The following is a 25,986-nucleotide window of genomic DNA, read 5'->3' on the forward strand; positions in this document are numbered from 1 at the left end:
CAGCTATAATTGCATTCCTCAGATCAAAGGCAAAAACTTCATGGATCACTACGACTTCCCCTCTCTTACCCTATATATGTTATGCAGCCATCTGAACCCCTAATACGTCTCAAACCACCACCAACAAACTGGAGATCTTTATTTTCCTTCCTCGAGCTTTAAAAAGATCTCAAACGTCGGAAACACCAAGTTTGAGAGGATTATGAAGCACTGATCGTACGTTTCCATGGATCTTCATCGATTTATTTATTTGTTGTTTGGACTACTTACTCCTACTCTATATTCATTGACAGAATTTTGTTTGGTATTACCATAGCTTCGTGGCGGCTCCAGAATTACAATTGGAACCTCCAAAAAAAAGAAGAGGTAATAAGTGTGTCTTCTGATTTGTGTTATACTCTTTTGTATTTGTGATGCACAAAGCTCGAATCCAGATTTAGGTATTTGAGCAGAAAGATCTGAGAGTATTATGGAAAACTAACTTAAGTTATTGTATCTAAAAGGTATTTGATCCGTCAGTCCAGATATTTCTTTCGTTTTCAGATTTCTATCTTTAGTCTCTTATGTTTACTGATGATTTTAATGACCACACCCTCTCATATATTAAATGATTTTGATTTACCAAGTCCTTAAAAACTCTCCCTTCCACAGTCTTATTTTGAAGCTATTGAAGGAGGGACATAGATCTTTCCAACTGAAAGATCCTGTGGTATTGGGCAGCATGAAACCAGGGGACGGGAACCTATATATGGTATTTGGTCCTATCTTTTTGCTTCATCATTGTTTTTTGATAAAGAAATTTTAGCTTGAGCGTGTCATATTTTGGACTCCTGTGCCACCAATCAGGATATGCTTCATCATTTGTTTTCTGAGAAAGAAATTTTAGTTTGAGCATGTCATATTTTGGACTCATGTGCCAGATATGCTCCAGAACCATTTGATGTTCGAAGGATATTATCTGTAGACATTCTCTCAAACGGACGGGAAGTCACAGTTACAATAGATGGTCCAGTTGATCCTGGTTGGTTTTACAAAAACTATCCACGATTCAATTTTTAAGTGGCAGTAACGTGAATGATGGTCTTATCGAACTGCAGATTTTTGCTTGGAATCCCGAGTAGAGTCTCTGATTCGAAATTCAACACTGAATTCAGCGTATGTTACAACGTTCCTCTTTTTTTTTTTTGGGAAAGAGTTGCATTGAGTTTATGTTCCACTAAACTGAACATTTCAAACTCTTTTTCAGGTGTTCATATTACAGATGAATGAACAACACTGCATCCTGACCTCATGTCTTTATCCTTGGAAGAAGAGAATAAAATTATCTCTAGGATGGATCACAAAGGCAAGAGAAATGTAATCGCCATATATGCAGGTATCTTGAGATTGTGAACTGACATATTTCTTCATGATATTCCACAAAAATAACTCTTTTGACATTCTATGAAACTCTTTTACAAGTGTATATGTTTTTTTTCTGGTATTCAAATATTCAGCTCTGTGGAGTTAGATGCAATATTAAGGCTCCTGCCAAGGCATTGTTCGCGCAACCAAGAAAGAGGCTAAATTTTGTATTAACCTTTTTTAGTCAGAACAAGAGCCTTACGCACCTATAGTCCTTGCTGGCACTTTTGATTGCAATGTAAGAAATCTAATCCAAAATTTAAAATCTTTCTGTTAAAATTATATTCTCAGACACTGAAAATCACTGTGGATTTATTTACACAATACAGTTTTAAATATGGAATTTTAGGCTTATATGCTGGTACACTACTTGGGCTACATGATGAAACAATGGTGAATGAGCCATTGTCATTAACCACACCCACCAGTTTTTATTGTTGTGTGTCGTTTGTTTTTTCCACTGTGGTTCAAAGAAGGAAGGTGTAAGTCTGGGTTCTCACTGTCCATCAAATATTATGGCATAGAGTTCTATTACAGGCAGCAGATTTCATTTTTACTTCTTTTAATGGATCATCATATTAATTTGGTTGCCATTTCTGATTTGTTTTGGTTTGTTAGCTTGAATTTGGATTATATTGTCAAAAATATGGTCACGTATCTTGTGGTTGAATCAATAGTCTAATGAATTTGTGTGTTATCTATACTTCTGAAACATATGAGCTTCCACGCAACTTCAGGGGCATATAGTTGGTCGTGTGGCAAACTTCAGGGGCAGAACACGCAACATAGCTAAAGGATGGTGCGAGTGAAACAAGTGGTTTTTCATGTGTGGTTTAGGTGTCAACTGATTGGAATAACTGGCCGTTTAAATTATTTATGTCTTCATATATAAAGATTAAGATTCACGGTCACTATAGATTTGCAAAAAGACTTGGATTTTTTTAGAGATATGTTCGTTTTCTCATTCAAAAAATGTATTCCAAAGCTTTGGTCTATAGAATTGTTTTTGACTATCCAAATACAACATATGGAGTTTTTGACACATTTTTGATGAATCAAAAGTATTTCTTATTACACAAAATATTATACACTTTTAAAGTTATTGATCATCAATTATCTAAACTATCGCTTGAAATAAATGGTACATCAAAATAAACTTTGGACTATAAGTTTTCTATGAAAAGTTTTAAGATTAAAAATTAACCAGTCTCTTATGTAGAAGAATTAACTTATTGTTGGATCTATAAAAGTACGAACATTATGGTAACATCATAAATTTTTGTATAAAAATTACAACAAGCTTATAGACATTGAAAAGGTTTAAAAATATTGAAAAAAAAAATTAGAATACAGAAAATAGTACTAAATCACTTCATATAAAAAGAAAGTGGAGCTCAACGACAAAGAAAAAAAACCCACAATATACCTTTGTCATGTTCTTTGTTGTAATTGGGTATTTTGGTTTAATAGAAATTAACTCTGTTTTTAAAATTAGACAATAAGAAAATCTTTTTTACATTGATCTATAATTGTTATTATTACCTATTTACATCGAAAACAATGTAAAATAGATTATAATCATAAATAAATAGATTATAATTTTATAAATAGCATATAAAAATTAAACATGATTTAAACAATACATATTAAAAATGTGATGTTAAGATTAATAATATATTTTCATAATAACCTAAATATGTAAGAACACATATTTTGGATAATAACTAAGGTTTAACAATTTTTTTATTCATTTTAATATTTGTTCATCATCCCATACATATTTTAGATAGTAAAAACAATAAATTGCAGAGTTTTATTCATTTCTGATTCAAATTACTATTTATACCTTTATAAATAGATATAATATTGTAATATAAATATTAAATTTAATGCTATTTGTATAAATCCGGGCGTAGCCCGGATAAAATCTCTAGTATCCTATAATATTTCATGAATCTGACAATATATAGATTTATTAAGTTTTAAAAAATTATAGTTTTGAGATTACATATAATCTATATAGGGTTTAGATGTTTTTGGTATTGGGTTTAGTTCTTATTTAAAACTTAAGAAGATGGTGAGATAAAAATAATAATGAAAACAGTGTTCAGTTATCTACTCATGTAGCCTACTAAAATACAAAGTGAACCAAAATATTGATTTAATTCTTATAGTCCAAAATGAATCTTGAGTTAGTTGTGGACCTTGTGGTATGTATCGAAAGTAATAATAGTCGATGTGCTCTGTAACACTAATGGTTTTTATGTGAATAAGTCAAATTTGAATAAGAGTATTGACATCGTATATGGCTGCATTCTCATTGTCCATAGTCAAAGAGAAGCATTAAAAATACGTTAGGCAAACATATGACATTGCAGGAACATTTCCATATTTTCGTGTATTATAAGGTCTACCAAATAAAATATAGATGTAGTTAGGATCTGATATCAACGTGTATAAAAATGTGGGCCTAATAAATAATAAGTAGTGACTAAATTATTGTTAGAGAAATATATGGTAATATATTGGTAGTATAAATTTAAAGTAAGACCAAAATATTAGTAGTTTAATAAAAAAGTCCAAACAACTTTTATAGATAGATTTTTTAGGATTCCTTCCCTTTTAATAGTATAGATTTTGGACTATCTCCCTAATAATTCATATTGTCACTTGACCAATAGTCACCGAGGGACCAATCGATCCAATAGATTCTCAGAACTGGGGTCATGAATTCACTTATATCCAAAAAGAGACAAAGTTGAAAATATCAGACAACTTGAAATTTAAACAATACACATCTTTTTTATTCTAACACAAACAGTACTCATCAATTGCGTTAAATTAAACAAATTTTCCATTTTGTTGTAAAAAAAACCTAAGAAATGTTTCAATTTCTGCTTTTATGCCGACCTTGACGGGAATCTTTATCCCTTATCAGTCGGTCCATAATTTTGTCGACTCGGAAACAAGAGGTAAACTGAAAAAAAAATCATAAAATATACCACAAAACTCGAAATCAAATCCATACATGTCGACAATAATACATTATTCATCATCATGATCATGCATGACCCATGGGAATATCTGGCTCATCTTCCAACTCAATCCCAAGCTCAGCTAGTCTTTTGTCCTTGTAAACGTACCACTTGGAGAAAACGAGGAAAATAAGGAAGTTCAAAGTAACAATTACGGCCACAAGCCAATAGAAATTGTATAGACGGCCATTGTTGAGATCATCAGCGATCCAAGGGTGAGCTTTATCCGTGAATTTCTCAACAATAGTCACGAGAACAGAGCTGAAGAAAAATCCTAACGCCAATGTGCTCAATAAAAGCCCCGTGCTCATCGTTTTCATACCTTTAGGACACTCTCTTAAGAAAAAATCCAACTGTCCTGTGTATATCAAGGCTTCGCCGATACCAACAATAAGGTATTGTGGAATGAGTAGATAAAACCCTAGAGGAAGCGTTTTGACTGTTGGACCGTGTGAATGTGCGGTTCTAAGACGTTTGATCTCTACCAAAGCAGCTACGGCCATACCCATGGCTGCGAATAAAAGACCCAAGCCAATGCGTTGAAGCGGTCTTAGACCTTGAGGGTAGTTGAATAGGTTTTTGCATAGGCGAATGGCCACACGGTCGTAAAGGGCGGTCGTTAGAAGGAGGCCACCAACATAGAAGACGGCCATTGATGCTGGAGGGATCTCAAAGCTCCCAATGTGACGATCCATAGTCTCGGATTGTGCGACTGATAATGTTGTCAATTGTGCATGGACGGTCCAAAAGAGGATGCATGTTGCCCAAATTGGTAACATCCGAACGATTTGTTTCACTTCCTCAACATCGGTTAGTGTTGAAAGTGTCCATTTGTTGAATACGTTTTGGGTTATTGCTGCTTCTTGGTCCTTTATCGCCGCCTTGTCTAACGAGCTGTGGCATCAAAATGATATAAGGAATAGTTAGATTCATATTAGATTTCTATGGGGAAAAAAGATACTATACAGTTATCTGCGATTAAAAGTAATTTGATTCCTTTGGATTCTTGTGTGTCTATCTAGGCAGCATAGAGTCATTCTTGGATTCACCCCCTAGGGTGAACCTCTAGGTTCACCAACCAATAGGATTTCATTATTTCAAATTCGATATCTTTTAAAAATGGAAACAAAATATTCTCAAATTATATTATGTTTTTAAAATAAAAAAAGTAAAAAAGATAATAGTTACAGAAAAAAGAATTAAAAAAAATATATATTTTTAATATTCTCAACAAAACACTAAACCCTAAATCCTAATCCCTAAACCCTAAATCCTAAACCCTAAACCCTTGGGTAAACCCTAAACCCTTGGGTAAACCCTAAACTCTTGGGTAAACCCTAAACCCTTGGATAAATCCTAAACTCTAAATAAAAAAATACTAAAACCCTAAACCCTAAACGCTTGAATGTTTTAGTGTATAGTGATTTTGATTTAGAGTTTAGGATTTATCCTAGAGTTTAGGATTTATCCTAGAGTTTAGGGTTTATCCAAGGGTTTAGGGTTTAGGATTAAGAGTTTAGAGATTAGATTTAGAGTTTAGGGTTTAATGTTATGCTGACGACGTAAAATATTTTTTTTTGTAATTATTACTATTTTTTTTACCTTTTAATTTTAAAAACATAATATAATTTGACAATATTTTGTTTTCTTTTTTAAAAGATATCGAATATAAAATAAAACAATTCTATTGGTTGGTGAACCTAGAGGTTCACCCTAGGGGTGGACCTAAGAATAAGTCGGCAGCATAGGGATTGATGCGTAAAAGATACTGTACTTGGTTGGCAAACAGAAATAATAGAAAGATGCTGTACTTGAGGAGGGGGGGAAATCACGAGTCAGGTATCTACGATTTTAATAGCAATAAAAATAAATCAGAGTCAGGTATCTACGATTTTAATAGCAATAAAAATATATATGTATACATATATGTTTTATGTACAAATTTTTCGTTATTATTAAGGGTGATGCAGGGCTGTGCAATCCGTCACCATTCAAAACCCAAGGTCTAAAGCAAACGATTTCATCATAAAATAATAAAAGTAAAAAAATGGAATATGATAACCTACTTTTACTTTCACCACAAATTGGGGCTTAAGTTATTTATAGGTTGTCGAAACTTGTATATTTTCACGAGATCCACAATTTTAATTTAATTCTTTTATGAGATCAGATTTCTTCCAACAAAAACAAAATTTATAATATTTTAGATATTCAGCCAATAGAACAAGTTCGCTCAGTAATTCTCGTTTCAATAACCAAATAATCGAACATATGATGTGAAATTTTCTATATTTTTTTCATTTAGAGGAAAAGTAACAATGGAGAATATTACCCAATGTGCATATATCCCTAAGTTTTTTTCTTCATCTTTATCAAATCTTCATGAGGAACTTTCTTATTTTTTCTTATTATTTTGATTAACATTAGGAGACTTTTATTTTCTTATTTTCTTACCTATATACTATGTATTGAACTTGACAAGCTATCTAACGTAAGTACACACACACATGTACGCAACTATAAGGAAATAATCCAAAATATTGTAGTTAGCTGTATAAAATCCATGCTCTGGCATGGACCAGTTTCGTTGTATGGTCGAATAGTAGTAATTTTTTTATGATAAATTTTCATTTACCTCGTTACAAGAGACAAATGAAACCATTTCAATCCTTTTTAATTGGATTCTAATGCCAAGTAGGCATATAATGAAAATAGTTGTGGTCTCCCTTCAACTAAAGGACACGAGCTTTTTGGGTTATTTCTCACCCACACAGCCCCACTTTTAATTTCACATTCTCAAGTCTATACTATCACATTCAATTAACCCACCACACTCAATAATTTGAGATGAACCCTTTCAATAAAATATAGAAAATATCAAATTTGAATCTTAAAAATATTTTAGCCTTAATGAATCATAACCGTAAGTATAGGTGGGATTTGTTTCTTTGAGTAAAATGTTTCAAATTAATGAAAATAAAGCAGCCAATTAGACAATAGAAATAGTACCGGAATTGTTTGGTATGCGGCAGCTTTTGTTTACTCTTCATCGAATTTTCAGCTGCGATAATATCGTCCAAGTCGTATAGATACGATGGGTCCGACGGCAACTCGAGCCGTCTATTCCTCCACGCCGCCACAATAACCACCGCAACTTGAGTCATTGGACTACCGATCAACTTCTTGAAACGGTAGCGATTTGTTCCGGCCAAGAAAATGCTTAGAGCAAGTACGATTGAAAACGCGCAAAGGCCATATCCCCATTTGCGTCCAACATCGTCTTGCATGTAGACAAGGACCGTCACGGCTAAAAGAGAGCCAACATTTATACAAAAGAAGAAGCGGTTGAAGAAATAGGTCATTTGTGACTGTTCTTTCGGTTCAGTCTCATCGAATTGGTCTGACCCAAAACCGGAGACACTTGCCTTCACACCTCCTGTACCTAGGGCAGTGAGGTATAAGGCTAAGTACAGAACCGTCAGTTGTATTCCACTTGCTTGTACGCAGTGTGACGACGTCGTTGGGTTGCATCTTGGTGGTTGAAGTCCCGGTATAATAGTTGAGAGGGTTAAAATCGAAACACCCTAATAATCATAGTAATAACATAAATATATATATTTTTGGAAAACATAAACAAAATAAAGACTTATGCCGTCTACTGTTTTCATATATTTATTAGGAACGATACTTAGGTTCACCCCTATGTTGAATGATTAAATTCACCTCACCATTTATAACCAACCAAAATGCCATATATGATTAATTAAAAAAAGTAATAAAATTAAAAAATAAATGATTTAGAAAAACCGTCCGTAAAACCCAAAACTCTAAAAATCAAAAATATAAACCCTAAACTTTAAACCCCAAATCATAAACCCTAAACCCCAAATCCTAAATCCTAAACCCAATACCCTAAATCCTAAACTCTAAACCCAAAACCCTAAACCCTAAACTCTAAATCCTAAACCCTAAACTCCAAAACTCTAACCCTAAATCCTAAAGCCTAAACCTTAAACCCAAAACACAACCCTAAATTAATCCCTAAACTCATTACTTGATCAGGGTTCGGGTTTATGGTTTAGAGTTTTGGGTTTAGGGTTTAGAATTTAAGGTTTAGAATTTAGGGTTTATGGTTTAGGGTTTTGGGTTTAGAATTTAGAATTTTAGGTTTAGAGTTTAGGATTTAGGGTTTATGGTTTAGAGTTTTGGGTTTTAAGTTTAGAAATTAAGGTTTAGAATTTAAGATTTAAAGTTTAGGATTTGAGGTTTAGGGTTTAGATATTAGATTTTTAGAATTTCGGGTTTTGTAGACGGCGTTAACGTCAGTGTTTTGTTTTCAGCAATTTTTTTTAAATTTTATTGTCTTTTTAACTAATCCTACATGGCAATTTGGTTGGTTATAAAAGGTGAGGTGAATTTAACCATTAACCATAGGGGTGAACCCAAGTATTGTTAAGATTTATTAGAGTAGTCAATATTTATAATTTCTTCATTTTCTTGGCTATAATTTTTGTAAGACGAAAGGGACTTCTAAAGTCCTTACCGTGGCTTGGATTGCGGCGAATATAGCAATCGTTAAGTACCTATATGAAACAAAATTAATTTACTTTACATGAGCACAGGAACAAATATCAGTTTGATAATTATTTATAAATTATATATATACAACCTTCCAAGAAAGGTGTCAGCTATGAAGCCACCGAGGAGACAGAGCATGAATGAAGTTCCGAGGAAGTTGGTAACGGTGTTAGCCGCTGTTGCATTGCCTAAATGCATAGTTCCCGTCAAATAAGTCACTAAATTAACGCCGATACCTAAAGTTGTCAGCCTCTCTACCGCCTCAATACCTTCAAAAAATTATTAACAAGAAGTTAGATACATCCAGGAAGAAACTGAAATTAACTCCAAACCATTTCGAATAAGCTTATAGCGTACTAAATGTGTGTTATTATACTTACAGAGAATCATCGCGGCGCTAGTCCATCCACCGGTTTTAGAACGATCGGCAGGGCGGCCTTGAAAGTCCCAAGCATCTAAAAGGGTTTGAGATTTTGTTTCAGGAAGAGACATATCTTGATGCTGGACGAAATGTTTTTGCAGTTTTCTTATAGGGACAAAGGTTGCTTGGTCAATACAAGCAAAGTTCTGAAAAAGGCTTTTTAAGACCTTTTGGTTTCTTTTATGATATTAAACGTGTTCATCTTTGGAGTCTTGATGCCTCTATTTATACTGGAAATTTCCCAAGCTAAAATTTTAGTTTTTTGGTTTTGATTTATTTATACATAAAAATATAAAATTGAAGTAAAAAGTGACACATGACTCTGATGAGTGTTTTTTTATTGGGGAGAGAGATATCATATAGAAGTAGTAAATATACACACACGTAGAAAGAGAAATTGCGTGCGTCTGTGTGAGAAAGACCAAAGCCAAATAGTATTTACCATTCCCTCTGACTTTGGAACTGTGGGTATGAACTGTTTAGGTTAAAAGGCATTGGTCATTTTTCATTGCCTCAGTGGCATCAAGTGGTAAGTTGAGAGTTTGACGTTAACGATTTTTAAGATGAGAGTTTAAAATGTTTTTTTTTTTATTTAAGTTTAAAATGTTGGAAGTTTAGTTAAGTTTTTTTCAATTTAAAAATAGTTGAATGATTTTATCACTAAAATCTTTTATTTAACAGATTTTTATACTTCATATGAAATTCAGAAAATATATCTGATCTCTGAATTATTGATAGGCCAATCGATGAAGTTTCAACACCATAAAAGCACTTTTAAATGTTCATATTGCTATATATTTACGTAAATATCCCCCACAGTCCATTATTTTGTATACATCCAAAGATTGATGAAGCCCTGACACAGGTGACAAGTGACAACGAGGAGTCCGATCCAGAAAAAGAAAAGGAGAACGAGTGGTGATCACAAAATTTATTATCTTCTCTTGAATTAAATTGATAACTACTACATAGATAGAATTAATAAATAGAAATTTTTAAGATAATTTTAAGCAAAAAAAAAAGAATTTTAAGATAATCCTAAATCCGAAAATGGAAAAATGGAAAAATAGAGATGAAAATAAATGGATCATAACTTTTAGGCGTAGGTGGCTTTGCTTATACGTATATCTCAGGCCCAGTTTATTAGCACGTGACAGTTGTGCGCCAACCAGAGATTCTCCCACAGCGTTGGCCAGGTCATTGAAGAGGATTAATTAGCATGAACACTACTTTTTTTTTCAAAACTGAAAGTTTCAATAACAAAGCCTAGACAGGCAACGTATAGGGTAACAAATGAAAGAAGGAAAAACAAAACAGCAGATACCAATAGGTACCAAAAACAGAAATAGAGGAGAGATTACACAGAGATGTGTACTCATGGTAAGTGAAATCTCCCAGCATGAACACTACTACTACATATAACTTTTAATGATAAAACCGAACAACTATAACTTTTGCTTAAGTCTTTTAAAGCAAAAATTCTGCGTTTTAGTTTTAATTAACTTTTTTTTTACGGCGAACACCATGTATTATTAATTCAGGACGAAGAGGTTAGTCCGCTAACCACGTCGGAATCAAAGAGTTTACATGGGATAAAATAGAATTCTGGAGACGACCCCCTTTAGCAAAGAGGTCAGCTCTTACATTCTTATACTTTATATTTAGTTAATATCTATATTTTATATTTTAAGATAGATGTTTAAATCTTAATGTATTTTTCCATTTTTAATATAAAACGGCAATGTTTAATAGAAGAACTTGGACAAATAGTCAAATAGTTATATTTATGTTTTTTTTTCTTTTTTTTATAAAATGGTAATGTTACATTATGGAGATAAGCCGTTTTTTTAGTGAAAAATGGTAATCTTACATATGTTTAATGTAGTTTTCCATTTTTTTATGTTGTATGTTTACATATTATTGTTATTTTTAAATGTAAAATGGTAATCTTACATATGTTTAATGTAGTATTTCCATTTTTTATGTTGTTTTTACATATTATTAATTATTTTCAAAATTATATATAATGTTTTTTTACAAAATAGTAATGTTACATTATGGAGATAAGCCGTCTTTTTTGGTGAAAAATGGTAATCTTACATATGTTTAGTGTAGTTTTTCTATTTTTTTATGTTGTATGCTTTATATTATTTTTTTAAAAATAAAAATGTAAAATGGTAATCTTACATATGTTTAATGTAGTATTTCCATATTTTTATGTTGTATGTTTACATATATTTATTATTTTCGAAACTATATATAATGTTTTTTGTTTTTTTTTTTTATAAAACGGTAATGTTACATTATGGAGATAAACCTTTATTTTTTTAAGTGAAAAATGGTAATCTTACATATGGTTAATGTAGTTTTTTCCATTTTTATGTTGTATGTTTACATATTATTTATAACTAGGGCGTCTTGCCCGCATATGCGGGCTTAATCGCTTTACAAATATTTATTAGTTTATTTTTTTTATTAATTCAAAAACCAGCATAATAACTTATTATTTATGTTTTCAAAAAAATAAATCAAATGTATATATATATATGACAAAAATCTAACTAAATATATATGTTTAATTAAAACTTATTAAGGATAACACTGTCTTATAATTGAAAAATATGTTTTAAGATAACAACCCAATATATAAGAATTATCTTATTTTCTTAAAAAAAGTAAATATTATTAATAAAAATTCGTTTGTGATTATATAATTAATTATATATAAAATTTATTAAGGGTAGTATAGATATTAACTGCTCTAATTTTCAACGTGAGAGCTCTGTTGCTAAAAATTACTTCACAAATAATAGTATAGATTTTCGAAAATTAGTAATAATAAAATGTAGAACTATATTTTATGCCACGTGTCATCTTTCGGGAGAAGATTTTTTTGCTGATGTGGATGCTCTATGGAGCCTCAAAAAGTCTCTTTTATTAGTATTAGATAGATTTGTCTAAACTTTTTCATAAGTCTGAAATATTTTTAGATTAAGGAAAATGTAAATTTTTGAATATTTTCTAAAAGTTTTTTTTAACGATAAAAATTACTCTAAACTAAAAGATATTATGAGCTGAATAAACCAGATCGATGGTACAAAATTAATATACACCATAGTTAAAGATAGATTTCGAATACCAGCGTGCAAATTTGCCTGTCATAATATTTGATATTTTTAGTATATGTTGAATTGTCAAACTGGAAAAAATTTTTTTATATCATTGAAATTTTTCCATGCAGATAATATTTCTATCTGGGTAATATTTTGTTAAATTAATAGATAATTAAATACGGCTGTAGGGTGTAATGTGTGACATTGACAAATTTACCTTTTTAAGTAATAAATAAATAAAATCTTTATATTCCAACAGGTGACGAATGAAGAAAAAATTCTACAGATTCATTTTTTTTTTTGAAACGAATGAACAAGTTGAATAATGAAGAATAGTATCAAATTAAATAATTGGGTATGAATCCTTCGGAGGATCCCAAAAGCCATGGTTGACTAACATTGGAATGACAACTTGCTCAATAATAGAATGTTAGCAATATTGTAAATATATGGTTTGAAAATGTTTCTATTATTATAAAGACGGTTATGTTAGAATTATCGGTTTGGGCGTCTAGATTTGATGATCTCATCATTATGAAATTAGTTAACTGGGAGAAATCTCTACTAATAAAAGGGAGCTTTTGAGGCTCCATAGGGCGTCCACATCAGCGGAAAAAATTTCTCCCGAAAGATGACACGTGGCATAAAATATAGTTTTACATTTTAAAATTAATTATTTTCGAAAATTGTAAAAAATATGTAAACATACAGCATTAAAAATGAAAAACTACATAAAACATATGTAAGATTACTATTTTTCACTCTACTAATAAAATGGAGCTTTTGAGACTCCATAGGGCGTCCACATCAGCGGAAAAAATTTCTCCCGAAAGATGACACGTGGCATAAAATATAGTTTTACATTTTAATATTAATTATTTTCGAAAATTGTAAAAAATATGTAAACATACAGCATTAAAAAATGGAAAACTACATTAAACATATGTAAGATTACTATTTTTCACTTTAAAAAAAAGACGGCTTATCTCCATAATATAACATTACCGTTTTATATAAAAAAAAATTATATATAATTTCGAAAATAATAAATATATGTAAAACATACAACATAAAAATGGAAATACTACATTAAACATAAATATGTTTGACTATTTGTCCAAGTTCTTCTATTAAACATTGCCGTTTTACATTAAAAATAGAAAAATACGTAAAGATTTAAACATCTATCTTAAAATATAAAATATAGACATTAACTAAATATAAAGTATAAAAAAGAGAAATACTCAATATTTAAAAAATAAATAATAAGTAAATATTATAAATATATAAATATACGAATTATATATACAATAATAAGTAAATGCACAATTTTTTAAAAATGGAAAGAGTATATTAAATATTAAACATCTATCTTAAAATGTAAAATATAGATATTAAGTAAATAGAAAATATAAGAAAAAGAAATACACAACTTAAAAACAATGGAAAAAGTATATTAAGATGTAAACATATATCTTAAAATGTAAACTATAGATATTACGCAAATAGAAAGTATAAGAAAAGGAAATACACAATTTTAAAAAATGGAAAAAGTACATTAGTATTTAAACATCTATCTTAAAATGTAAATCAATCTTAAAATATAAAATTATTAGTAAATAGAAAGTATAAGAAATAAAAATACACAATATAAAGAAAAATAAATAATAAGTAAATATATAATATAATCTCGAATCTCTACTAATAAAAGGGAGCTTTTGAGGCTCCATAGGGCGTCCACATCAGCGGAAAAAATTTCTCCCGAAAGATGACACGTGGCATAAAATATAGTTTTACATTTTAAAATTAATTATTTTCGAAAATTGTAAAAAATATGTAAACATACAGCATTAAAAATGAAAAACTACATAAAACATATGTAAGATTACTATTTTTCACTCTACTAATAAAATGGAGCTTTTGAGACTCCATAGGGCGTCCACATCAGCGGAAAAAATTTCTCCCGAAAGATGACACGTGGCATAAAATATAGTTTTACATTTTAATATTAATTATTTTCGAAAATTGTAAAAAATATGTAAACATACAGCATTAAAAAATGGAAAACTACATTAAACATATGTAAGATTACTATTTTTCACTTTAAAAAAAAAGACGGCTTATCTCCATAATATAACATTACCGTTTTATATAAAAAAAAATTATATATAATTTCGAAAATAATAAATATATGTAAAACATACAACATAAAAATGGAAATACTACATTAAACATAAATATGTTTGACTATTTGTCCAAGTTCTTCTATTAAACATTGCCGTTTTACATTAAAAATAGAAAAATACGTAAAGATTTAAACATCTATCTTAAAATATAAAATATAGACATTAACTAAATATAAAGTATAAAAAAGAGAAATACTCAATATTTAAAAAAATAAATAATAAGTAAATATTATAAATATATAAATATACGAATTATATATACAATAATAAGTAAATGCACAATTTTTTAAAAATGGAAAGAGTATATTAAATATTAAACATCTATCTTAAAATGTAAAATATAGATATTAAGTAAATAGAAAATATAAGAAAAAGAAATACACAACTTAAAAACAATGGAAAAAGTATATTAAGATGTAAACATATATCTTAAAATGTAAACTATAGATATTACGCAAATAGAAAGTATAAGAAAAGGAAATACACAATTTTAAAAATGGAAAAAGTACATTAGTATTTAAACATCTATCTTAAAATGTAAATCAATCTTAAATATAAAATTATTAGTAAATAGAAAGTATAAGAAATAAAAATACACAATATAAAGAAAAATAAATAATAAGTAAATATATAATATAATCTCGAAAGATGACACATGACATTAAAATATAGTTTTACATTTTAATATTACTTATTTTCGAAAATTATAAAAAATATGTAAACATACAGCATTAAAAAAATGTAAAAACTACATTAAACATATGTAATATTACTATTTTTCACTTAAAAAAAAGACGGCTTATCTCCATAATGTAACATTACCGTTTTATAAAAAAAACAAAAAACATTATATATAATTTTGAAAATAATAAATATATGTAAAACTTACAACATAAAAATGGAAATACTACATTAAACATATGTAAGATTACCATTTTACATTTTTATTTTAAGAAAATAATATATAAACATACAACATAAAAAATGAAAAAACTACATTAAACATATGTAAGATTACCATTTTCATTTAAAAAAAAGACGGCTTATCTCCATAATGTAACATTACTATTTTGTAAAAAAAAAATTATATATAATTTCGAAAATAATAAATAATATGTAAACATACAACATAAAAAATGGAAATACTACATTAAACATATGTAAAATTACCATTTTACATTTAAAAATAACAATAATATGTAAACATACAACATAAAAAAAATGGAAAAACTACATTAAACATATGTAAGATTACCATTATTCACTAAAAAAAAGGGTTATCTTCATAATGTAACATTACCATTTTATTAAAAAAAGAAAAAAAAACATAAATATAACTATTTGACTATTTGTCCAAGTTCTTCTATTAAACATTGCCGTTTTACATTAAAATGGAAAAATACGTAAAGATTTAAACATCTATCTTAAAATATAAAATATAGACATTAACTAAATATAAAGTATAAGAAAGAGAAATACTCAATATATAGAAAAATAAATAATAAGTAAATATTATAAATATATAAATATACGAATTATATATACAATAATAAGTAAATGCACAATTTTTAAAAAATGGAAAGAGTACATTAAATATTAAACATCTATCTTAAAATGTAAAATATAGATATTAAGAAAATAGAAAGTATAAGAAAAGGAAATACACAATTTAAAAAAATGAAAAAAATACATTAGTATTTAAACATCTATCTTAAAATGTAAATCAATCTTAAAATATAAAATTATTAGTAAATAGAAAGTATAAGAAATAGAAATACACAATATAAAGAAAAATAAATAATAAGTAAATATATAATATAAGTGAATACCAAATTTAAAAAATGGGAAATTACATTAAGATTTAAAAATATATATTAAAATTTAAAATATAGATATTACGTAAATAGAAAGTAAAACAAATGGAAATATACAATTTAAAAAAATGGAAAACATACATTAAGATTTAAACATCTATCTTAAAATGTAAAATAGAGATACTAAGTAAATTAAAAGTACAAGAAATGGAAATACATATACATGAAAATAAATAATAATTAAATAATGTAAATATATAATATATGAATTATATATGTAATAATAAGTAAATACACAATTTTTTAAAAATGGAAAAAGTTAATCAAGCATTAAACATCTATCTTAAAATGTAAAATATATAATATAAGTAAATACACAATTTAAAAATGGAAAAAGTACATTAAGATTTAAGCATCTATCTTTAAATGTACTTCTATCTTAAAATGGTAGTAAAATATATAAAAATGGAAATACCACATTAAACAAAAAAAATGTATAGTTTTACATCAAGAAAGTCTCTATAAAACTCATTATTCCATCCACATCAACCTCACACTATTAAGGAAAATTTCAAAGCACTCGAGCAAAAAAATGGTTTCACTATCAACTCTTGCCGTCTCAGAAACCTTTAATGACCTTGAATGAGATTTTTTTATAACAGCAAACTTTTTGTTAGGTGGATTCATTGTTGGAAAACCCGCAACTTCCAAAAGTCAAACTTATTCATGGGAATTGAATTGCTTTTCATAGACTCAAAGGTATTCTTACAAATTTAAATTAATCTAATCTATAATTTTATTGTTAATATTCATACTAACTCTTTCATGATCAAACCATTTCAGTTAATAACCATTCAAGCGTTTATCCCGAAACACTTCCTTCCTCGCCGAATCAGGTATTGGTTCATGTTGGTTTAGTATTGTTTTTTGGTTTACTAACCGGTTTAGGATGGTCCTATTGTAAATATAATTTAAGTTGGTTTAGAATATATTATGTTTAAAATAACTTAAATTAAATAATAATAATATTATGCTTAAAATATAATTTTAGAGAGTTTTCAAATATAGTTTACAGAACATTATAGGTGATGAATTTAATTTATTAAATTCGTTTATTACTTAAAACTAAGTTTTTTAAAAAAACATACTGAGTTATACATATCAATGATGGATTGGTGAGTATAACATGAAGACAAAAATATAAATATCTGATTTTCAAGATAAGAAATTCAGCTTTTATTCAGATACTCAATATATAATATCTTAAATTATGTTTTAAAAAATATACATAATTTATATATATAGATTAATCTTCAAAACTTAAACTATTATATTATATATGAATAATGTTTTTAAATAAAAATAATTTCTGATTTAAAATAAAAATAAAAACAACAAATGTTTATTTTCAAATAATGGATGTAAATTACATTATACTATCATTTAACAAGTTTTAGATACGTTTTGATATATCATTATTTTTTATTTCCAGAAAACAATAAATTGTTAAACATCAATATCATCTAGGTTAAGTATACGAACAACAAAAATTCAAACATCACAAAAAATATTTACATAACCATTATAATACAATAATTTAATCAAAAATACAATTAAAAAAATATTAAAAAGAATAGTTATATACTTAATATTTGAAAATAAAAGATATTTTTGCTAAAATTATACTTACCTGGCCAAGGAGATCGACCATCTTTTTACGGATCATTCGAATGTTGAGCATGTAGTCGATCCAAAAATACTCTGCAGTTTAATAAAATCTCTAAAACATTTATTCCAACACTCAAAAGATAGTTTTGCTAAATATGATAACTAGATAGCCAATAAAATTACAAAAAAATATTTAAATAGTAAAAAATATGTTAATTTAACGTGATTTTAATTATGACATGCATTTTAACATTTATATAAATATAAATCATAGCCTTAATATAAATAATTTAACAACTTAAATTAGAAAAAAATAAAAAAACCCGGGCGTAGCCCGGGTTAATCCCTAGTATATGACTCAATAGGATGGTAATGAAGGCATCCAGTGTCACAAACTGTGAAACAATTACTATACTTTTTGTCCGACGTCAAATTTTAATTTGGTTATGTGAATACAAATAAAATAAAACTGTTTTCAATAAGTTCAACTTTAGAAGGTGAGAATACTATCTTTTCACAAATATGAACTGTTTTTTTCTGGAGGATACTCTCGAAAATAGAAGATCATCACTTTACGTGGATACTATGATATATTTGAAAAGAAAAGAACAACAAGGTTTTTAGTAATTTAGATATCGACCCAAGAGACACACTCAATCTTGCGGAAACTGAATCAACACTTTGGACCGAGGCCCAAATGACGAACATTCAGCATGCATCACAACAGGCTGAGGTTACGTATAGTCCGATGAGAGTAGGACGTTGGTGTTTTATAGATGGTTCATGGAAAGATAAGGAACTTTATTCAGGACAAGGTTGGTATAGTATTCTCGAGGGTTTCGAGGATTTGATGGGAGCAAAGAATGGAGGGGATTGAAGCATTGATATGGGCAATGGAGTGTATGAAGAATCTACGTCAATTTCAAGTCACATTTTCTACAGATTGTTCTCAACTGGTGAATATGGTTTCAGAACCAGAAGAATGGCCGGCGTTCGAAAGTTATTTGGAAGACATAAAGATGTTGAAGTCAAGCTTCCTCAGCTCAGAGATCATTCATGTACCCTGAACAGAGAATCTAAAGGTGGATAATCTAGCACATAATGTCAGAAAACAATCGTCTTTCGTCGTTCACATAGATGTCGAGCTACCTTTTTGGTTCAAAGAGTTAGTATGAGTGTGTTTTTGTTGACAAAAAAAAGAAAAAGGTGAGAATACCAATTAATCAAGCATTGTGGCAATGTGGTTTGGGTAAAATAGAATTCAACGCTACTATATATAAACAAAACAATATGATTTGTAATTTCTAAACCAACCCACACCTATTAAATTAATTAAAATCATGGAAAACTGGGATGTATGAAAATTTATAATTCTGTCTGACGAAAAGACCTATTTTCCTCACATATACCAAATATTTTGTGTAATAATGCTATTATATCTTTCTATGAAACCGGTGCAACCTGCAAAGAAACAAAAATTTAATTAATAATTATTGACTGTCAAAAATAAAACGTGAACCTTTGTTACTCACAAATTCTCACAAAAGAATTTTTTCATTACTAATATTTGGAAAAAGTGAATAGATTCTTCCGCAGATTTGAGCGATGAAGACGCTATCTACTATGTTTCCAGAGAAGTTTTGTGGAAGAGAAGACCGGTTTAAGAGGCTTTGTTGGTAATTTTCGTAAGTTCTAACTATCGTTATATGTTTTTGAACCTGTAAAAACCATGTTATGATCTATATTGTATAGTTAACATTACATAATGTAATTTAATATTACATAATATTATGTACTTTTTAGATTTTGATATTTGGGTTATGATTTAGTGATTAGAATTTAAGATTTAGTATTTAGAAGGTAAAGGGATATAGTTGAAGTCAACATTAATTTCTTTCATGCAATCATAGATATTTAATAAATTCACCAATTTGTACTACGTTATTTATTTTGTTCCATTCTATTTGGGTTTAAAGTTTATATTTGGATAAGAGTTTAATGATTAGAATTTATAATTTAGTCTTTAATTTGATTTTTAAGAAGTTTATAAACATGTTTATGAACTATTAAACTAAACATGTGCCTTTGAAAACCACAGGTGAATTAACATACGTTTGATACTAAGATTATTAAGATGTATATTGATATGATGTATATTGATATGATTGTATCTGCGAGATTAAAATTTTGAAATACAGCAAGTGTTGCTTACCACATGACCTGCAATAGGTTTACTTTTTCAAATGTAAACTTTTTTTATTTGTAAATATAAATCAATAATTTTTCCGCTCAAAAAAACAAAAACGTTACCCAAAATTGTTCCTATTAGTAGAATCAAGTATTCATATTCGAGCTCAAACCTCTCAATAATGAAACAAAGTTTATCTAAATACAGTTTACATTGCAGGGATTATCAAAAAAAAAAGAAGTTAATCACATGTTGAAGTATTGAAATAGCTGGACTAACCAGTTTCGAACTCAAATTGGACACTAAATAAAACGATACACATCCAGTTAAAGTAACCATAGTTGAGTTATTCAATAAATTAGGTGTCTCTAGGCTCTAGTCGCAGTCAGTATTTAAAAACGAAGAAGAAAACGAAAACTATTAACTGGATGATGACCGATGAGCGGCATAAGCTCACTCATAATAATAAAATGTCAAATTCTAAAGGGACCCAATTACATAACGAAAAAAAAAGAAAAATTGTTTTAAATTTTGGGGACAAAACAATACTCCTCATTTCTTGAAGAGGGATGTTTTGGTGTTTTCACATATATTAAAAAAATACATTAATTATGCATCGTTTTTTGAAATTATCAAATTTCAATGTTTTTAAACCAATAGTTTTTCAATAAATCTAACTAATTTTATTGAAATTTGCAATTTTTTTTATGGAAAACATAAAAAAGAAATATTTTTGTTAAATAATTTTTTTATCTAAAACTTCTGTTTTAATGAAACGGATGGGTATTTTGGCTCATTAGTCATTACTACGAGGACATGGATTTCCTGTTTAAATAGTAAATACATCTTTGAAAACTGCATGTATTTGGTGTATATCTTACACCAATAATTGAGTGATTATTATGAAAATTATGCTTTATAAGGGATGGTTGGAATAAGATATGTTCTTGACTGAGTAAATGCTAAGTTTTTTTTCGATCTAAATGTTAGAATTTATACCACTTTTTTAAAAAATTTACAATGTTATAGAGCATAATTTATTACAAACAGAAAATAAAAGAGAATTTGGAGCATTAACTAAAATGAAAAAAGAACCAAAAATACAATTCGAACAAAGAAGGAAAGATAGCAGACACTAGAAAAGGGGGACAGCAGTCTAATGCGTAGCCCCCGGTCAACCACCCCAAAGAAGTCTTCTTGGTTTAAGGAGACATCTCTGAAGATGTGAGCATTGCGTTCAGGCCAAAAAATTGTAAGTGATGACTTGAGTGAGAAGCTTGAGGACCAAAAAGTAAATCCACTAAGTTAATTTTACCAAAAAAATACACCAAGTTAAATGTTTAATGACTGTTTAAGGTATACGTTTCTATGTAAGTTACGAAGGAGTCAATTGTTTCTAAACCGTCGATAAATCTGTTTGTTGTGTTTCCATTTAAAAGTTGCAGTTGTTTGTTGATACCTTCCGACCACACTATGTTCATGCATTCATATATATTTTTCTTAAAGCATACAAATATTTATGTTTCCGTATTACTTTAACAACAATGAAAGATTATAAGATAAAGAAAGATTACGAATATATATTGCGGAAAAAATAATAATAATGCGAAGAGAGGAATCGAAGGTAAAAAGATAACTTACATCAGTGCAAAGTCAAAATGAAAAATTAAAGTACGTCGTACTTTTTGGAAACTAACCGAGACATGCCAATGCCAAAGAATGACGAGGAATAATGTATTCTCTAATAATTTTTTAAAAAATTATCATTTATAAGAAATAATTTTGCCTTATTATTTTTTACCATTTTTTTTAGTAGAGAAATAAAGAACAAAGTTATTCCTTGTTAAATATGGGATGAAACAATCATTTTTTTTTCATTTCTACCATTTTATTCATCTTCGTTCATTTCCTATTTGTTCCTCTTGTTTTCAGAATGGTCACGAGTCGGATAATGGTCTTTTTAATATTCTTTTTTTAATGAAAAGAAGTAATTTCATCTGTTTGCCGAAAATTCAAACATTGTAAATAGTTTATTCCAACCGAAATTACAGCTGCAACTCTTTTTTTACTGGGCAAACTCAACGTTTGGTATTTTTTTTTAATGTTCTCAAAAGGCATATATGTATATTATTTAACTATACCTGATTTTAAGTGGGTAGAGACAACTTAGGACATGACTGATTTTTCCGTTACCACCCGTAAACGCAACTTTTGCGGTTTGTAACGGTTGTTGGCGTTTTGCAACAATCACTCAAACCGCTATACCATTTTAAATCGGTCTTAACCTCTTAAATTTAAAAACCGGTTCCAACTAGCGTTTGCGGTTGCAAACGGTTGCGGAAGGGTAAATTGTTTTTCTTTTTAAAAAAAACAATATGAATACAAAAAAAAAATAATAAACATTGTAAACTGAAATAATAGAAATACTAAAATATATCTATTATATTATATTTTATAATATATAAAACTTTAAATAAAAAATATTTTCAATAATTTTAAACAATTAAAAATATAATTTTATATTTTTCATAATATTATGATGTTTGATATTTTAATAATTATATAAAATGTAAATATTGTTAATTTATTATTTAACCGCTATTGTATTTGGTGGTTAACCAGTCATAAGTATTCTGCAAATGCACCAATTTCTAACTGCCAGTCGTACAAATCTATTAAAACCACAACCACCCGCATCCACAAACTTCCGCAACCGCAACCGTTGCGGTTACACCAGTCATGCCCTTAATCGGGGTTGTTTGTATAAACTTCCACAATGCTGTAAAAGGAAACAAAAATAATCGTAATTTGTTTGTGGAAACCAAATCTTGATCCATTAATAAACATATATACACAAGATTTCTGATATTTCAACAACATTTGAGTTTGGGTCAATTTACTTCAGTTTTTAGCATCTGAAATGTACATATCAGCTTAAATGTGAGAGTTTTTAACTTTAAATGCGATATCCCGTAGCTATGTTTTGAAAGAGTTTTATTTTAAATTTTTTGATAATAAATTGTTTAAAACTCGCAAATAAATTCATGTTACAGCAAACTCGATATATAGGAATAGAGTGTGATATTACATTGAAACGTTAACCGACACTTTTTGAAACAAAACAAAGAACTCTAAAATAACACTATTAACAGAGTGAGAGAGAAGGCTTTTGAAAAAGCTTTAAGAAGTAAGAACATGCTAACGTTTATTAATTGTTTGTTAATGTCAACCGGGTTACATTAAAAGATATAAAAGTCGGCAATACCACTCCCAGGGTTGACTTAATAAATAATCAATAATATTTTGTATTTTTAACATATTTATGATGATGCTGATGAATTATTTTGTTCACCAAATAAAAATTTCGAATTTCATATTTTTGTATAAAGTATATAGTATGTCGGCCTTATTTTATTAGTTATTGGTAATATAATAGGGAAGATAAGTTAGGGCCTCGTTTAACAATAAATTTGTCGTGCTCTGATTTGTGTCTAACAATAAACTAGATTTTGATCCGCGCTTTGAAAGCGCGGATTTTTCTTTAGATTATATACAAAATTTGTGAATTAATATTTTGAAAATGTTGTAAATTATTATGTTAAAAAATCATATGATGTCAAAAAATTAATTTATTTAAATTATATAATTCATGAATTAATTTATTTAAGATTTTGTATGTATTCTTTTTTTGTTCAAATATATGTACACTCTTATATAACTCTCTCTTAGGTATGAACATTTTACCAAACCTGTAAGTTATTAAAATGCTTTGATGAAAACACCAATTTGTTATATTTTTGTGATGAAAACACTGACTCATTTAAATAATAGATATCTAATATATGGTTCATTAAAGTCTTGGCATATGAGGTATAATGTTAGTTTATAATAATTTCATACCATCATTCGATACAAACATGTTATATAAACATTACTAATAGAACAATGGTTCATACAAAACCTACGTACATATTTAAAAGGCTATAGGTCGACAGTTTAGATTATAATATTTAAAGTCAATAAACAGTAATATGTTTTATTTAAATGTAGGAGATTTTTATTTGGTTGCTATAAAATAGGTTGGTTATAAGATTTAGTTATATATAATAGGTTGGACTAAAAAATGAAAGAGTCCAAACAACCTTTATAAGTAGATTTATTAAGACTGATTTCCTTTTAATAGAATAGATTGTCAACAATATTATCTTACTTATGGACGGGCGAAAAAATGCTTAATTCAGGGGTTGCTTATAAAAAAAGAGAAGCAAATAACACCGAAACTGGTATAGAAGAATCTGTATAGGTGTATCACCAGGCAGGAAACACCTTAATATGTGCCCAACACGTTCTGCCGAAGGAGATCTTTTTGAAACTATTTATTATTTTAATTTGGAAAAGCTGGCTCTAACTGATTCTTACCATATTCAGAACATATTATTGTCTATGTTCTGAACTTGCGAATATGTGAGTACATGAGCTAATCAGGCAAACTATTCTGTCTCTCGTCAACTTTCAAGGATTTTCCAAAAGAACACATCATCATTAAGAATAACATACTGAAAAGATGATATTTTAAATGCAGGATTTACAAATACTAGCGCAATTGATCATTCCTTTCGATGTCAATTTTTTGAAAGTAATTGAAAAGCTACTATTTTGATCAAGGTCACGATTTTAAGCTATTGTTATTTTTATGTTGGTCATTAGACTCATTACAGATGGCAGATGCTTAGTTTTACCGCGGTTGGCCAATATATACTTTTTAAATGGACTTGATTTTCTACAAATTGTTAGTTTGAATTTGACCTACATTTTTATCATAAAGATTAATTATATCTTTGAAAATAAAGATTCATAATAATTGTTTATAAATTCTGTGCGTTAGATGAAATCTATAGCCCACTAAAAAAACAGACATCACCGATCAGCTATAGCTAGATTTCATGTGGACTAGCTTGCAATGAAGTTTCCATATGTTGGATACTAAAAGTTATGAATGTTTTACTTCTAAAGGTGAGTGTTGCTAAAAACATATCAGAAGATTTGATCAATCATATATCCTCGTCTCGTCTTGGTCAGTGTATGTATATACGTCTTCGTCATTGTATGTACATACATACAAAAAACTTGCAAGCGTATACACAAAAACTAGAAAGTAAAAACCATGCAAAATCATACTCCCAAGTTGTTTATAAGAATTAAGAACACTAAGTTTCCGCGTTCAGTTGTTTATCGGAATTAAGGACACTATTAAACACTAAACATTCGGAAACTATTATCATTCATTTAATAGCACTGAGATAGATCATAGTTACGAGTCAAATTTCATAGAAATCCCAAGTTTCCGCGTCGCGCATTGCGCTTCGAGTTATCCAAAAGACATTCGCTTGAAGCTCACATTACATAGACATTTCGACGTTATAACATTAATTAAAAGTTTATTACAATAACATAAATATTTCATTCTGTTGAAATAATAGATTTTCCGCTTCACAGTGACGCTCAAGAAAATAAATGTCGTCAATGAAACATGAACTTGTTATATACATATATTATTTATAGTAATTGAATTCATGTAT

General features: G+C 28.5%; 1 protein-coding gene across 1 annotated transcript; it reads right to left on the bottom strand.

Moving 5' to 3' along the window:
* Positions 1-4,384: 4,384 nt before the first annotated feature.
* LOC106376241 (protein NRT1/ PTR FAMILY 6.3) lies at positions 4,385-9,744 on the bottom strand. Its single transcript, XM_048782241.1, has 5 exons — positions 9,398-9,744; positions 9,109-9,286; positions 8,983-9,022; positions 7,449-8,023; positions 4,385-5,333 (listed from the first exon to the last, which is right to left on the bottom strand). Exons 1-5 carry the CDS (start codon positions 9,507-9,509, stop codon positions 4,466-4,468), a joined length of 1,773 nt encoding a protein of 590 aa, XP_048638198.1. The 5' UTR covers positions 9,510-9,744; the 3' UTR covers positions 4,385-4,465.
* Positions 9,745-25,986: the final 16,242 nt, after the last annotated feature.

This window comes from Brassica napus, chromosome A6 (genome assembly GCF_020379485.1).
Source record: "Brassica napus cultivar Da-Ae chromosome A6, Da-Ae, whole genome shotgun sequence".
Classification (NCBI taxonomy): domain Eukaryota; kingdom Viridiplantae; phylum Streptophyta; class Magnoliopsida; order Brassicales; family Brassicaceae; genus Brassica; species Brassica napus.